This window comes from Rutilus rutilus, assembly GCF_951802725.1.
Source record: "Rutilus rutilus genome assembly, chromosome: 3".
NCBI lineage: Eukaryota > Metazoa > Chordata > Actinopteri > Cypriniformes > Leuciscidae > Rutilus > Rutilus rutilus.
In genome coordinates this window covers 400001-417500 of record NC_140211.1, presented here as the reverse complement: position 1 = coordinate 417500, position 17500 = coordinate 400001, and the positions used below count along the sequence as shown (strand labels likewise).

At 43.0% G+C, this 17500-nt stretch overlaps 1 protein-coding gene across 2 annotated transcripts in view; it reads right to left on the bottom strand.

Annotated features, from left to right (window-relative positions):
* nrxn2b (neurexin 2b) overlaps window positions 1-17500 on the bottom strand; it is a 499069-nt gene that overhangs the window by 304215 nt on the left and 177354 nt on the right. The window contains exon 4 of one of the 2 annotated variants that reach the window (XM_084404964.1): window positions 15559-15588. The exons of the other annotated variant lie outside the window; for it this stretch is intronic. Coding sequence (XP_084261090.1) covers window positions 15559-15588 — 30 coding nt within the window. The remainder of the gene's footprint in view (window positions 1-15558; window positions 15589-17500) is intronic. 2 annotated transcript variants of the gene reach the window in all.

Sequence of the window (17500 nt, the reverse complement as noted above, 5' to 3'; positions counted from 1 at the left end):
GTCCCGTAATCATTTCTGACACATTATATATAAGTTGAACTGGGCCGTGATCAGAAATCACAATAGACTCATATGAGCAGAAATCTGAGGGAATCAATGATCTGAAATCAGAAAGTAGTCTATTCATGAGTGTGAGTTTGCAGCATAAATATTCAGTTTTGTTGGGATATTTCCTCCTCCATGGATCGCATATATCTCAAGTTCCTCTATAAAACGATTTGTTTCCTACTCTGCGTGTGAGCTGTGTCTTTACTGCTGTACCTCTCTAAATATGGGTTTAATGTGACATTAAAATATCCTCCAGTGATTAAATATCCAGGTTGGGATGCCAACATTAAAACCAGGTTGTAACAAAATGTCAGAATTAGGCCCGTTCACATTCACAAGGGTAACTGTGTCATCTATAAGACTGCCTTATGAATATCCACCAGATTAATCTGAAATGACTTTTAATGTTTGAAATGGAAGGGCTTTATGAATCAGAGTCAGTGGATGTAAATGAAGCAGGGATTGTTTGGCCTGGCCGCCTTCGACAGATTTGTAATAGTTCGCAGGACAAAACGTGAAATTCTTGTAACTTTACAATTTTTTCCGAAACGTTTTCCGCCTCCTCCTCTTTTCCAGCAGAATGAGTGAACGGGGCTTTCAGCGACGGCTGCGACTCTCTAAGGCCCTTTCACACCGACCTCTTCAGTTTGATCCCAATCAAAATCACAGGTGTGAACCCTCCCCTGGACCACGGTCCGGGCCAAACAGACGGAAGTAGGTCTGACGAAAAGAGGCAGTCTCGGTCCGGATCAAACTGAACAAAGGTTTGGTTCGTTTCTAGTGTGGAAGCATTTTCTGTATGGTTCGGACTTTCAGACCATTTACAGGAAGATCCGGTGGTTCCCGCATAGCCTAACCCAACTGAAGAACGTGCAGATCTGTCAGTCCTGCCCACAGCGTTTCTTCCAGCTGATTCACACACACACACACACACACACACACACACACACACACACACACACACACACACACACACACACACACACACACACACACACACACACACACACACACACACACACACACACACACACACACGTCCTGCGTCCTGCGTCCTGCGTCCTGATAAAATATTTGCACAACGAGGACGTTCATTTGGCGAATGTGAACTAGCCTGGAGTATAGCTGGAGCTGCAGGGAGTGATGCCGTAATAATAACAGTATAGTGGCAACGATACGCATCAGTTCATTCATTCTTGTCAGAGTTACCCGTCGAACTGACATCACGCTGACGTCAGACACACGTCCGTTTACAAACCAATCAGTGTCGAGATGCAGCCCACAGAGATGATGACGACAGGACGCAAGTACGACATTGAAAAGATCTTTAGTGCGCTCGCATAACTGCAACGTGAAACCAAGCCAAAACTAACCGAATGTATACAGTGTGTCAAAACATGAGCTTTTGACTCTCAGGTGTGATAACGCCCTAGTTCATCCACATCCAGAACATTCACTGTTTTCTGTAACTTTCCCACATTATCAGTAATCCGGTGCTCCGCTTCTGATATTCCACCACCAAATTCAGGTTTTCAAAAGGTTTTCATGTCAGCGAGAGCCTTCATTAGCTCATTATCCTCTTCGTTGTTCACGCTAACAGCACACTAGCTTAGCGCTAGCTTCATTACCGTCAAGATATTTGATATGGATATTTCTTTATGGTTCTTGGATTTGCCATGACGAATCAACACTCTTTGTGATCGCGGCTAAACTCGGATTCTACTTAGTCTTTAAGTGTCTTTAAGAGTTTTAAAACTAGAAATCCGGCGCGCCGCCATGTTGGATCCCCCTCAACATGCATTTCACCAGTACTCTGCCACAACTTGAGTATTTGATTTGATTCAATTCGAGAGATTGAACATCATAAGACATACATCTTGTGATTGTAAGTCGTCATGAAAGGTTGCGCTGGTGTTTTCTTCCCTCCTGTGCCGTATATATCCGAGCGAAACACTTCCGGAACAAGAATAAACCCAGAGCCTTTGCTCTTTTACCCCTTTTCCACCAAGGCAGAGCTGGTGCTGGTTCGGAGCCAGAGTCTAGTTTCAAATCGGTTCTTTGTTTTTCCACCGCCAAAGCACCAGCTCCGAACCAGTAAAACTGGTTCTTAAGTAGCACCAAATCATTGCAGGGTCTAGAACGGAGCCAAGAAAGAACCGCTTGCGTCAGAGGCTGGGGGCGGGGTTACCGTGGCCAACAAGACTGAAGAGAAACTTGTGACCGCCATTTTTAAATAGCAGCTAGTCGAGCTAATAGCAGATTGATTATAATATCCGTCTATGTTACGGCGAGCTGCACGAACGCGTTGGATTCCGATGTATTTTTGCAAACCCATGATCGAGCATCCATAGTATTGCAACGTCCGTTATTGTTGATGGCTTGTTTGAGATGCATCGGAGCGGCGAGGACCGATCGGAGCTGCGGGAGTGTTTGGAGAGCATACGACTCCTTGTGCTTTTAGATCGCTATCGCAGTGCTTTGATGTCATGCGGCGATCGATCTGCGAGAAGCCGATGCATCTCGAACAAGCCTGGCGTGTTTGTGTTTGGCGCTACCGCACTAGCGGTTGCTGGGCAACATGAGACGTATACAGTGACGTAAGATCTGGCTCTGTTGTGGCTCTCTAGCCGGTGGAAAGGCAAACCGGTTCTTAGTAAGCTCGTCAGTCGAACCAACTCTGAACCAGCTTTGGCTCTGGCTCTGAACCAGCACCCGGTTCTTGTTGGTGGAAAAGGGGTATTTGTCTCAGCAATGTGAGATATTTTCATTCATTCATTCAGTAAAATGTTAAACTGCAGTTCAAATCACAACCACAATATATGACATAATAATTCGCAGTATACATTTTTTGGCCAAGTCCTATTAAAAAAAAGATGGTTTATCTGTTTACAACACCAGTGACCCACAAACATGAGAATGTGTCATTCAATTATTGGAATATTAACTTCAAACCTCAGGTTGGCTTTAAGAGAATATTTGGTGTGACAAAGAGTTTGGGAATCCCTGTGTTGGAATATAAAAGACATGGAGGAGACTAAAGCGAGTCTTTCAGCGAGAATAAAAGCGTGTGTGTGAGCATTACTGTGGCCTTCTGGGTTCATGTTTCTCTGGCCTTTCTTCTGTCTCCTGTAATTGGTTTGATGTGCTCGGTGTCACTGGTATTGTTTAGATGTCTCTGTTGAATCGACTCCAACATTAATGCCAGCTCTGGACTCCTGCAGCGAGTAATGAAACATTCGGCCTTTATAGACGTGTGTGTGTGTGTGAGAAGCACATGCTGCGGGTCACGGTCAAGCCCTGAGAAACCCACGGGACAGACAGAGGCCAGATGAGCAGAATATTCCTATTACTGTGAGAAACACAGAGACGCTGTGAACAAGAAGCTTCCTGAACACAACAAACACACACACAGAGAGAGAGAGAGAGAGAGAGAGAGAGTGAGTCACTGATTTAATTTCATATCTCAAATATCCCCCTACATTCTAATCAACCACGAGCCGAACAAAACCGAATTAGGCTTTTTACTGCATGTTTAATCTCATGGAAAATAAATAATGGATTAAAATAAAAAGACGCGGAGGCAGTAATTAGACGGCGGGAAACGCTGAGGGATTATTGTGTGTATTATTAGTAAATGAAATGAGTCGGTACAGCGGCGTCCTCTGACATGTGCTCGAGTCACTGCACTACGAAAACATCGAGACGTTCACTGTTTTAACTGGGGCTTCGCTTGGTCTCAGGATTATAGATTCGCTCTTTCTCTTTGCTAGAGCGTGAGATTTCTCTAACACGACTGAGGGAACTCTAAAGCTGGCAGGTTAGTTAGAAACAGGCTCGCTTCACATGAAGAGCTGCTAATGTGAAGCTGTCACACGGACCGGGTCCCGAACCCCAGACTAGATCTGAGTTCAGATGCACTGGAACTGCGGCCCGGTTCACGTGAATGTCCAAGTGCACACTTGTTCCGGAAGTAAAGCAAGTCACGCGAGTGTTTTAGCTGATTACGACGTCATTACTTTAGGCTGAACCACTCCAGCACTCAGGATAGGGTGAGAGTGTGATGCTGTTTATTGATTGACTGGAGAAATAATGTTTGGGGATTTCTGTGACACTGATGATCATCAGACCATGTTTATCTGTAGACGCAACACATTCAGAGTCCAACAGTGTCGTCTGAGGGTTAGGAGTGTGTGTCTGTCGTGTTCATCATTTACTCCCTCTCACATTCACAATCTTCTAACGAGGCAAAACAGAGACTGAATAATTAGTGACCTCTGTTTGCTCTCACAAACACACTCACACACACACACACACACACACACTCACACACGCACGCACACTGACGTGGCTCTTGGAAATACTTTACTGGTGTGAATTATGGACGGCCAGAGACGATGTGTTGCGGTTCTCAAGATGTTTGGAGACGCTTGTGTCTAATGTGTCTGACTGCAAATACATCACACACATACACTCACACACACACACACACGTCTGACTGCAAATACAACACAGCTCACGGATGCCAGCGTCTGCCTTCCTGAGGAGGACCTGGTGTCGTAAATATTAATGAGCACCTTAAGAGGAGACATGTGAAGACGAACATGCCTCAGTCCTTCAGGTGTGTGTGTGTCGTGTGTGTGTGTCTGCAGTCGGGCAGAATAACACTCCTCCTTTAAACATGCAGATGGCATCAGGGTAAACAAGCCTAACTTACTATTCCTCGAGCTAAACCCTGATCTCGTATCCTGAAGGACGTCTGAGGGACATTTATTAACAAGAGCATCTGTGTCACCAGGAGCTCGATCACCAACATAATCATTACACACTATTCTTCAGAAAATCAAAAACTGCATTGATTGCGGTACATGAAATGCTTAGAAACATTATAAACACTATAAAGATGTATTTTAATTGCCGTCAGTCTAAAATTTTTATTGTATTCAGAACAGAACAGGAATGAAAATTAGAGTATGAAACAAACGTCTCGGTTACTGATCATTCCCTGAAGGAGGGAACGGAGACGTTACGTCGATACTGACATATTTGGGTCTTACTTGCTAGCATTAAGAAAATGGGCCAATGAATATTGGCGAGTGAGATTTGCATGCCGAGCCACTCCTGTTTATACGGGTATATCTAAGCTGGCCAGCAACTCACTCAGGTTTATGCTGAGGAGCCGAGACAGGGATCCCGGCCATTCCCTCTCATGTTCCTCATTTAGGGAACGAGGGTTACATCAGTAACCAAGATATTCCCATTCAAGTCAAGTTAAGTCACCTTTATTTATACAGCGCTTTTTACAATACAGATTGTTTCACTGCAGCTTTTCAAGTCAGTTCAGTGATGTTTATTCAGTTCAGTGAGTTATTAATTTAGTTCATTTATATATATATATATAGCCGCTCTGGAGAAAACCGTGATGTCATCATCCAGCTCAGTTCAATTCTCATATAATGGTGTCAATGCAGGCAGATCAATAATATTGTTGAATATTAAATGTCCTCAACTAAGCAAGACAAAAGCCAAAGGCGACAGTGGCAGGAATCAAAACTCTATCAGTGACAGAATAAAAAATAAAAATAAAAAACTTGGGAGAAGCCAGCATTCGACGTTACGTCAGTAATGACGTATTGGGGTCCCTATGGAAAGGGCCACAGTCACTGAACTGTGTTACGAGTGCTGGAGATGCAGATGCTGGCAAGATACAGAATGCCCTTTTGGCAACAGCCCTCATACAGTCGTAACCTACCCAGCGCCCCACGTACTGTAAGCCCAAATAATAATAGTCCTCCATACCAACAGGATGGAAGGGACAAGCCTTACCATGGAGACATCGTAGCTGATTTTGTGCTCTCAATTCCCAATAAAAATCGTTCTTTTTCCAGCCATGACCAGTGTTGTTAACGCTGGGAAAGTGTGCCTATTCCACTGGACAGCTACGGATATGATTTTAACTAAGAGCTACATAGATCTCTAGACAGGGTTGGAACTACTACCGACACAGAGTTGGGGAAGAACAAAATCTGCCCAGGGAGAGAGACAGGTTTACAGACAGGCAAATTATACCGTGGAAAAATACACATATGGGATTACCAAGAGGGAATCACAGTGTATTGGCATCTAGCCTAGTGCAAGGGCTGACCAAGCTTGCATGCGACGAGTACTGGGCTTGGCATTGGACGTCACCACCGTGTCTGACTGCTGAAGGATGATCGAAGGAACTCGCCGCATGATTGAGCTCAACCTGTAAAGCTGCTTTGAAACAATCTGTCTTGTAAAAAGCGCTATATAAATAAAGAGACTTGACTTGACCCAGAATGTGGATGGCACGGAGCGACCTGAGCCGTCACTGACTCCAAAGGAGGAGATGGTGGGCGAGTTGTGATATGCAATTTGAGTGCACCCCGTCTAGGTGGTTTATGTTCGCAACCGTCGCAGTGTTGTCCGTGAGGACCAACACGTGCTTGCCCTGAATCAATGGCGAGCAGCACTGCCAACAACTCTAGGCAAATGGTATGCCACTGCAGTCGAGGTCCTGTCCAGGAGCCGAAGCTGGATGCCTGTTGCACACACCGAAGAAATGGCCTGTGTTGAGGTAAAATCAAGACATGAAAGTATGTGTCCTTCAGGTAGATCGCTGCAAACCAATCTTGGGGGCGAACGCACGTGAGGATGGTTTCTGTGTTAGCATCTTCAACGGGAGCTTGTGAAGGACCCGGTTCAAGACTCACAGATCCAAGATCGGCCATAAGCAGAGGACAAGCTCTATTGCATCCTTCGCCAGCAGGATCACAATCTCTGCACGCAGGACAGGGGCATCTTTGTTTGCCACCGAGGCAAATAGATGCCGCTGAATATGTGGGGATGCCCGGCGAACTGAATCGCGTAGCTGAGTCTGCCTGTCAGAATGAGTCAGTGGGCAAATAACCAGAAAAGCATAGTATCCCAAAGTAGAGGCAGTGAGTGTAGTGTGACCTGGCTCTGTGATTCCTGCAAGGGACTGGCTAGGGAGGAGCGAGTAAGAAGAGCTTCCTCGAAACGCAAACTCCCTGTCTGTGGCGAGAGAAGGGGGGCTGGGAGTAAGGAAGCAGTAACTGCCAAACCACGCCTGGTATGGCCCAGAGACTGAGGAAACTGCTGCTTTATTGAAAAAGCGGGTTCCACTGGCCTAAGGGGCCTGTGGCGGAACAGAAATAAACTATTTTGAACAAAAGATTATCTGGCCGGCCTTCCTCCGGGCGAAGGAGTGAGGCAAATACCATCTCAGGGTTCAGAGCAGCTCCCTTCATCTCTGAGACGCCCATTTCAGGCCCGCTTGGATGGATGCTTAGAGGGTTTAGCGGCCTGAGGAACGGGCTGCATTGTATTATTGAGGGGGGCTTGATCGGGAGGCCGGATTGAGGTCCAACCACGAGCGCTCAGGACCAGGTAGAGGGTTCCACTCGAGTCTGATGCCAGCCGTGGCCCGGGAAATCTTGGCCGTCAACTCTGAATCTGATTCAGCATGAGTGAACACCCCAGATGTTCCTCTCCAGAGGACAAGGTGGTCTCCAGAGGTCTCCGATGCAACTTTCGACATCTAATATTCATCCAGAGTGAATGACACTCTGGTTGCCCAAGAGAAGGACCAGCGCTATCACCCGGCAGCTCGATGGTTCATGGCACGCTAGAGGAGTGGGAGGTCCATGGGGACTGGCCCGGTGGAAATGCTCCCACTGTAACCCTCAGGTCTTCCAAAGTGTTAACCAGACCCGTGGCTCTGCTTTGAGGAGTGTCGGAGGGCTCGGTAACATCAGATGGGACTTGCAAAGAAGGAGAGTCTCGATCACAATGCCAACATGGACAAGCCAACAGGATCATTGTGCGATCCTGCTGATCGATTGCTCCCATCTGCCTTGCTGCTGAGTGGTTTGCGTCTGTATGCTCCGTATAGCTTTCTGTTTTGAATATTTATTTACTATCATTCCTTGTTGTTTAAATTACTAAATATAACTTACTCATCACCACACATTAACCTGACATCGCTAGCTTCAATCTAAATCGTTATCGCTAGCACAACACGCTAGTATTTCGCTAGCCTGTTAATGTGCCATCTGTACCTGCCGTCTTTTTTTTCTCTCACGCCATCCGTGCCTGCCATCTTTATTTAATTTTTTTCTCTCACCTTTACGAGTCCATCATACAAATGTGGTGAGTAGGATCAGTCAACAAACACGGTGAGTCATGTTTTCTCCTCTCATTGTCACTTGAAATTTGTGTCACATGTATAGCATTGCCTTCACTGTCAGCACTAAAGGATTTACATGTGATGAATGCAGGGAGATAGTCAAGCTGACGGAGAAGATTTCAGAACTAGAGACACGCATCCAAAATATAATTGAGGATAGTAAGAGTGCAAGGGCTTTAGATACTGCTTTGGATGCGACTAGCTTAGTGAACTTTGTACATTGTTCGGTTCCGGCTGTAGAGCCCGTGCCGCAGGGTAGCGGGGTGACCGTGAGATGCTATAGGACAAATCACCGCTCTTCCGTTCTGATTACCAAAACAAATAGATTCTCCCCACTCAGTGAAACAAGTCAAGTCAAGTCATCTTCATTTACATAGCGCTTTTAACCATGTACAGTAGATTGTTCCAAAGCGGCTTTACACTGATAATAGGAAATTAAAGTAACAGAGATTGTTTTGGCTTTACAGCAGCTCTAGAATAAAGTTATTGTCCAGCTAAAGTTAGTTTTGATTGATTCACTTTCGTCACAATGATAATAACCATTAGTTATTAACTTAGGGGCTGCTAACACAACACCGTTTAAACAGAAAACTCTTAAGTTCTTTCTACGCAAACTTCAAAAACGCAAACCTGTGAGAACGCTGATGGCGTGCACATGCGTATTACGAGTTCAGTCTATAGGTATGCGCGTTTGAATATATGTGCGCAGGTGTGAAGTCCTTATCTACAAACCAACCCTCAACAAACTATTTGTCTGGCCTTAAAATTTATAATACAGAATTTTTGTCGCGTCTGCGTAGCCACACGAACCGGAATCATCCCGACAGCGCTTTATCTGTAGAGAGGTAAAGGGAGGTGAGGGAGGCATTCACAGGGGAGAGACTAGTGGACACTTCAGGACTGCGTTGTCGTTGCGTCCAGGCGCAGCTCCTTCATCAGATCTGGATACAGCCTGGATCCGGCGGACTGCAGTAAACCTCGGGATAAACAGAGAGACTAATATTAGCGTAGATGCCATTCTTCTTATGATGTAACGAGTACATCAGGATTTATGGGAAGTGTTCCCGGTTCCGGCTGACCTAATCTATGCAGCCTAACATTTAATTATAGAAGTCTATAATGTGTTATGTGTATGCTAGGTCAAAGAGTTTTGGTGCTAAATAGGATAAGGATCTATCTCCAGAAATCGATTTAGATATTCTAGGTATTATCAACTGGCCGGAATTTTGAGATCGCAATAGACGTGAAGGACTATAATGCGTTAAGAGCTCGCTCAAGTACTGCGGAGCTAAACCATTTAGTGCTTTGTAAGTAATCAGCAATATTTAAAACTGTATACGATGTTTAATAGGGAGCCAATGCAGTGTTGACAGAACCGGGCTAATATGGTCATACTTCCTGGTTCTGGTAAGAACTCGAGCTGCTGCATTTTGGACCAGCTGTAGTTTGTTTATTAAGCGTGCAGGGCAACCACCCAGTAGAGCATTACAGTAATCTAGCCTTGAGGTCATGAACGCATGGACTAATTGTTCTGCATTTGTCAATGAGAGCATATGACGTAATTTAGATATATTTTTAAGATGAAAGAATGCGGTTTTACAGATGCTAGACACGTGACTTTCAAATGAAAGATTGGTATCAAAGAGCACACCCAGGTTCCTAACCGACGACGAAGACTTGACAGAGCAGCCATCAAGTGTTAGACAGTATTCTAGATTATTACGTGAGGACATTTTTTGTCCAATAGTATTTTCAGAATTAAGTAGTAGGAAATTACTATCCAATTTTTTATATCAGCTATGCATTCCGTCAATTTTGTGAATTGGTAAGTTTCGTCTGGGCGTGAAGAAATATAGAGCTGCGTATCATCAGTATAACAGTGAAAACTAATTCCATGCTTCCTAATGATATCTCCTAATGGTAGCATGTACAGAGTGAACAGCAGCGGTCCTAGTACTGAGCCTTGTGGTACGCCATACTGACCTTGTGATCGGTGAGACATCTCTTCATTTACTGCTACAAACTGATAACGGTCAGATAAGTATGATTTAAACCATGCTAATGCAATTCCACTAATGCCAACATAATTTTCGAGTCTATTTAAAAGAATGTTGTGGTCGATAGTATCATATCCTTGCAGATATAATTTCTTTCTAAAAAAAGAACATAGTTGTGAAGATACTGCCTCTTCTAGTATCTTTGACAGAAAAGGTAGATTCGAGATCGGCCTGTAATTGACTAATTCTGTAGGATCAAGTTGCGTTTTTTTAACAAGCGGTTTAATCATATCCAGCTTAAAGGTTTTTGGTACGTATCCTAATGACAAAGATGAACGATGATATTGTGATACGATGTTATAATGATATTAAGAAGAGGATCTGTGACCTCTGGGAGCATCTCTTTCAGTAGCTTAGTCGGTATAGGGTCTAACATACATGTTGTCGATTTAGATGATTTAACGAGTTTAGAGAATTCTTCCTCTCCTATAGCAATAAATTAATCAAATTTTTCCTCAGGGAGACTACAATGCACTGCCTGATGCGATACCGTAGTAGACGGTTGCATAGTTGTAATTTTCTCCCTGATATTATCAATCTTATAAGTGAAGAAGTTCATGAAGTCATTACTGCTGTGCTGCTTGGAAATGTCTGGGGTTGAAGCTTTATTTTTCGTTAGTTTAGCCACTGTTTCAAATAAATACCTAGAGTTTTGATTATTTTATTCTAATGGGGTTGAAAAATAAGCAGATCTAGCAGCTTTTAAGGCCTCTCTGTTTGCAATCGAGCAAATGAAACGCGAAATACCTCTAGTTTTGTTTTCTTCCAGTTGCGCTCCATTTTTCTGGCTGCTCTCTTAAGGGCCCGAGTGTGCTCGCTGTACCACGGCGTTGGACTATTTTCTTTAAACTTCTTTAAGCGCAAAGGAGCAACTGTGTCTAAAGTGCTGGAAAAGAGAGAGTTAAAAGTTTCTGTCACAATATCGAGTTATTCTAAGCTATCTGGGATGATGAAACTGATCAGGAAGATTATTAATAAAACAATCTTTAGTGGCAGAAGTGATAGGTCTAACATATTTGAAACACGGAGTCGGCTTTGCAGCCTTGGCTAAATGAAGTTTTCACGAGACTAGATAATGATCTGAGATGTCATCGCTCTGCTGCAGAATTTCAACGGCATCAACATTGATTCCATGTGATAATATTAGAGTATGATTACGACAATGAGTAGGTCCTGACACATGTTGTCTAACTCCAATAGAGTTAAGAATGTCTCTAAATGTCTCTAAGACTCTCCAATCCCAATGCATCTTTTTCGTTATCTACATGTATATTAAAATCACCAACAATTAGGACTTTATCTGCAGCCAATACTAACTCAGAAAGTTAGAAAGTACTAATTCTTTGATAAAGTCTGTATGGTGCCCTGGTGGCCTGTATACAGTAGCCAGCACAAATCTCAAACGTGATTTATCATTTACACTATATATTGTTACATTAAGCACCAACACTTTAAAAGAATTATATTTGAAACTAGACTTCTTAGTAATTCTGGAAATATTACTATATATTACAGCAACACCTCCCCCTTTGCCTTTCAGACGAGGCTCATGTTTATAACTGTAATCTTGCGGGGTGGACTCATTTAAAGTAATGTAATCGTTTGGTTTTAGCCAGGTTTCTGTCAAACACAGCACATCTAGGTTATAGTCTGTAATTATATCATTAACAATAAGTGCTTTTGAAGTAAGGGATCGAATATTCACCAACCCAAGCTTTATCATTTGCTCATTTGTATTATATCTGTTTTTTATTTGTTGAACATATATTGAATTATTAACCTTGGAAGTTGTTTGTATTCCCTAATTCGGGGAACAGACAAAGTCTCTATGTGATGATATCTAGGTGAAAGAGAGGTGAAAGATGGGATTTATGTGACCTTGGGGACGTGAGACAGCTAGCAGACGGTCGGTTTAGCCAGTCTGTCTGCTTCCTGACCTGAGCCCCAGATTGTCATGTTTGAGCTCTAACACTATGTGCCATATTACTAGAGAGAAGAGCAGCACCATCCCAGGAGGGATGAATACCATCTCTTTTCAACAGGTCAGGTCTGCCCCAAAAACTTTTCCAATTGTCTATGAATTCTATATTATTTTGCGGACACCACTTATACAGCCAGCCATTGAGTGAGGACAATCTACTAAGTATCTCATCACTCCAGCGAACAGGAAGGGGGCCAGAGCAAATTGCAGTGCCTGACATCGTACTTGCAAGTTCACACACCTCTTTAACGTTCATTTTGGTGATCTCCGACTGGCGGAGTTGAACATTAGTGCCGACATGAATAAAAATCTTAAGAGAATTTACGATTAGCATTAGCCAGCACTTTTAAATTTGCTTTGATGTCAGGCTCTCTGGCTCCCGGCAAACATGTGACTATGGTGGCTGGTGTCTCTATTTTCACGTTCCGTGTGATCGAATCACCAATAACTAGGGCACATTCAACAGGATTCTCAGTGAGTGTGTTCTCGAGCCATCAGGCACTGTTTTGTGCGGATGGGCGGCCGGAGTGCGTTCAGGGTTTTCTGTTAGAACGGTGAAGTGGCTAACTAACTTTAGCTGGACAATAACTATATTGTAGAGCTGCTGTAAAGCCAAAACAAAATCTCTGCTGTAAATCTATGTTACTGTTATTATTATCACTGTAAAGCTGCTTTGAAACAATTCATATTGTTAAAAGTGCTATATAAATGAAGGTGACTTGACTTGACTTGACTTGACATGCTCTCGCAATGAGAACATGAACCGTGAATCTCGTGAATCACGTGATGTGGTAACAAGCGAAGCACGCTGTGTCTAGCACTCTTGCTAATGTTTGCTCATCTTTAAACTCACCGTTTGTAACCTAACTCTCTCCTAAATCTATCCAAAGTAGTAGATTCACTAACTTGCTGATCTGCTATTGAGCTGCTGTGACCATGCCGAAAACTAAAGCGGTGCAGACCGACCCAAACGCCGAGGTGGTCACCATGGTGTCCCTCACCCACCTGGCTAGGCTACAGCTTACTGTCATTTGAAGTAGAGTTCCTATTTTATTCTGTTTTCCATTGACAGCGGTGATCTGTTTGCCTCTACTTTTGCTGATTACGGCCGACAGTCTCTCTATCATGACTTAATGTTTCCAATAGCCTACTCCCCTTTACGGGAGGCTCGAACCTTGTTTCCAGGCAGGAGGGCGGAGAGGTGAGAGACATTTTGCTTTTCATTTTCAAGAGGCTACTTTTTTTTTTGCGAGTCAGCGTTGATGACTGCGGCGTGGTACAAATTGCTTACACAATGGTACTAGAATACTTCTTTGTGTGTGTGTTGTGTATATGTGCGTGTGTTTGGTTGCTCCGAGTGTGTTTACGGCTACCGCCATGTCAGTGTCTCAATTTAATCCCAGAAAACACCATGATCAATCTGTACTGTTTATATTATGGGTTTTGATGATTTCAATATCGTTGGAGATTCTCAGCACTGCATTGATATGGGTGGCAATACTACTTGTAATGTTTTTGACCCTGATAACTTAAAACCATTAAATGATATATATATATATATAATTATTCACTATTACATTTAAACATCAGAAGCCTAAACAAACATCATTCTGATTTAGCCTCCCTACTGTCTAACTCAAGCTGTCATTTTGATGTTATTGGGTGTAGTGAAACCTGGCTTAATGACTTTTCAAATGCCGATTTACTTAACCTCGATGGGTACAATCTACACATTAAGAACAGACCAAATAGAACAGGTGGAGGGGTCTGCCTTTATGTTAAGAGCAGTCTCCAAGTGATTTTTATTTGGAGGATGACCACTGTGAGTCTTTTTTCATTGAGATTAACAATTATGACAAAACATTTATTGTCGGTGTACTCTATCGCTCACTAGACTCCGCTCTTGACATATTTTGCTGTAAACTGGAAGATCTATTGTGAGACAGCAATTGCGGGAAAGGCCGGAAAAGGGCTGCATCCAGGAAAACACACAGACGGAAAGACATCTTTAAAAAGACACTCGCCGCCTGTGCCAGCTCTTTTTTTTTTTTTTTAGGGAAATCTGCTGTTTTGCGCCGAGGAGTGGATCGCTGCACTTTTTCTCAAATTTCACAAATTCTCTATTTCTGAATGGCAAAATATTTCTGAATGTGCCCTTTCACCGGCGAGAAAGATCTCCTCTCAAAGGCAAGCTCTTTTAGATCAGGATGAATGCACTTTTATCAAGAGCAAGCACTTTTGATCAGTAATTTTTACAAGTTCAGTGAGGAAAAACACAGACGGGATTAAAATTACAAAGTATGTCTGTGAAACACAAATCAATCTCCAGGGAAAAGTAGTGCTTTCAAAACTGGGCTGAAATTCAAAAGCAGGAGCGTTGGACGACAAACACCATCACATCTCGCTTCCATCACTTTGATTACCAGTATTAACTCGTGACCAACCCAAAGCAGAAAACTGAGTGATGTGAAAACACACTGATGTGAGAGAAGAAACAGTTCTGAGAGATAGATCAGTTAAATAACGAGTGTCATTGAGCTCAAAACAAATGAAACAACAACCAGTTGAGACCAAACATACAGGCCTTTTAAATGTGTGACAGACAGACAGTAAAATAAACTGGTCTTCATGAATAAACTAAACAGAGATAGTTGAGTCAAAAACCATCATTCTGTCATCATTTACTGTCCTTTGTGTTCTTCTAAAAACCTGTATGACTTTTTGATATTTTTATGAACATTGGGAACAAAACAACACAGGCATTCAGTGAATGATATTTTCCAGAAATGAACGTCATACGGGTCTGAACATTGATGACAGAACGATCGTTTCAGCTAAACAGATGAGAAAATGCTTGAGTCAATAACTAGTGATATAAAACAGACAGACTGGTTATAATACTGCATCAGAAACCACTCAGATCAATCAATCAGCGCTGAGGAACAGAGCAGATCTAACACTAAACGAGTGAATAATTGCCAAACAATGAGAATGTCCACAGAACGAGAGTCTGCGCATTCTGAACACAAGCATTTCATCATGTCAACCCCAGCGAGAGCGAGACAGAAGAGCGTTACCTGTGTCTGGGAGGTCAGAGGTCTTCAGACAGCCGTACAGTAAGATGAGAGGGGGACATACAGTAGGGGTGAACGAGAGAGAGAGAGAGAGAGAGAGAGAGAGAGAGAGAGACCCACAGATCTGATTCCTCACTAAACAAAAAGAATGGAAAACGGAATGAACCATACCTTGGCTGTTTAACGTCAGGTGCGCCAGACCTTGAAGGAAAGAACAGAAACAAAAGAAAGAAATGAAAAAAGAAGAAGGTCATAAAAAGGCACGGGAAGAAATCAAGCATTGTCACAAGGTTGGACTGCAGTTTGTGACAGACATCCCGGGGCACGCGTGGATGTCAAAGATCAACTCAAAGCAAAACGGGAAAAGAAAGAAGAGAGAGAGAGAGAGAAAGAGAGAGAGAGAGAAAGAGGAAATAAAGTCTGAACCAAACAAACAAACGAACGAACGAACGAGTGAACGCTTCTTGAGTGAGGTGGGGATTGGAAAAAAAAGCATTTCATTCAGTGCAACCCCCGAAGGCCATTGCTCGCTCAAATGCTTTTTTCCCCTCTGGTCTTATGGAAACACACACACACACACACACAACTGTTTGGCAGAGTTCAAGAGCGAGACTGCTCTCATCTGAAGCATTCATCTACAACCGCTCCGTTCCGACTCAAACTCATCTTTATATGGGCTAAACAGCTCAGGCAACGCTAACCCACCAGCGGACCGGCTCACGGCTTCACCAGAGCCCTACTGACTGGACCACTGATGTAGTCCTCAAACTCATCTACTCAAACTCATCTACTCAAACTCATCTACTCAAACACATCTCCTCAAACACATCTCCTCAAACACATCTACTCAAACACATCTCCTCAAACACATCTCCTCAAACACATCTACTCAAACACATCTACTCAAACACATCTCCTCAAACACATCTACTCAAACACATCTCCTCAAACACATCTACTCAAACTCATCTACTCAAACACATCTACTCAAACTCATCTCCTCAAACACATCTCCTCAAACACATCTACTCAAACACATCTCCTCAAACACATCTACTCAAACACATCTCCTCAAACACATCTCCTCAAACACATCTCCTCAAACACATCTACTCAAACACATCTCCTCAAACACATCTACTCAAACACATCTCCTCAAACACATCTACTCAAACTCATCTACTCAAACTCATCTCCTCAAACACATCTCCTCAAACACATCTACTCAAACACATCTACTCAAACACATCTCCTCAAACACATCTCCTCAAACACATCTACTCAAACACATCTCCTCAAACACATCTACTCAAACTCATCTACTCAAACTCATCTACTCAAACACATCTCCTCAAACACATCTCCTCAAACACATCTACTCAAACACATCTCCTCAAACACATCTACTCAAACACATCTCCTCAAACACATCTACTCAAACTCATCTCCTCAAACACATCTACTCAAACACATCTCCTCAAACACATCTACTCAAACACATCTACTCAAACACATCTCCTCAAACACATCTCCTCAAACACATCTACTCAAACACATCTACTCAAACACATCTCCTCAGACACATCTCCTCAAACACATCTCCTCAAACACATCTACTCAAACACATCTCCTCAAACACATCTACTCAAACACATCTACTCAAACACATCTACTCAAACTCATTTACTCAAACACATCTCCTCAAACACATCTCCTCAAACACATCTACTCAAACTCATCTCCTCAGACACATCTCCTCAGACACATCTCCTCAGACACATCTACTCAAACACATCTCCTCAAACACATCTACTCAAACTCATCTACTCAAACTCATCTACTGAAACACATCTCCTCAAACACATCTCCTCAAACACATCTCCTCAAACTCATCTACTCAAACTCATCTATTCAAACACATCTCCTCAAACACATCTACTCAAACTCATCTACTCAAACACATCTCCTCAAACACATCTCCTCAAACACATCTCCTCAAACTCATCTCCTCAGACACATCTACTCAAACACATCTCCTCAAACTCATCTATTCAAACTCATCTCCTCAGACACATCTACTAAAACACATCTCCTCAAACACATCTACTCAGAC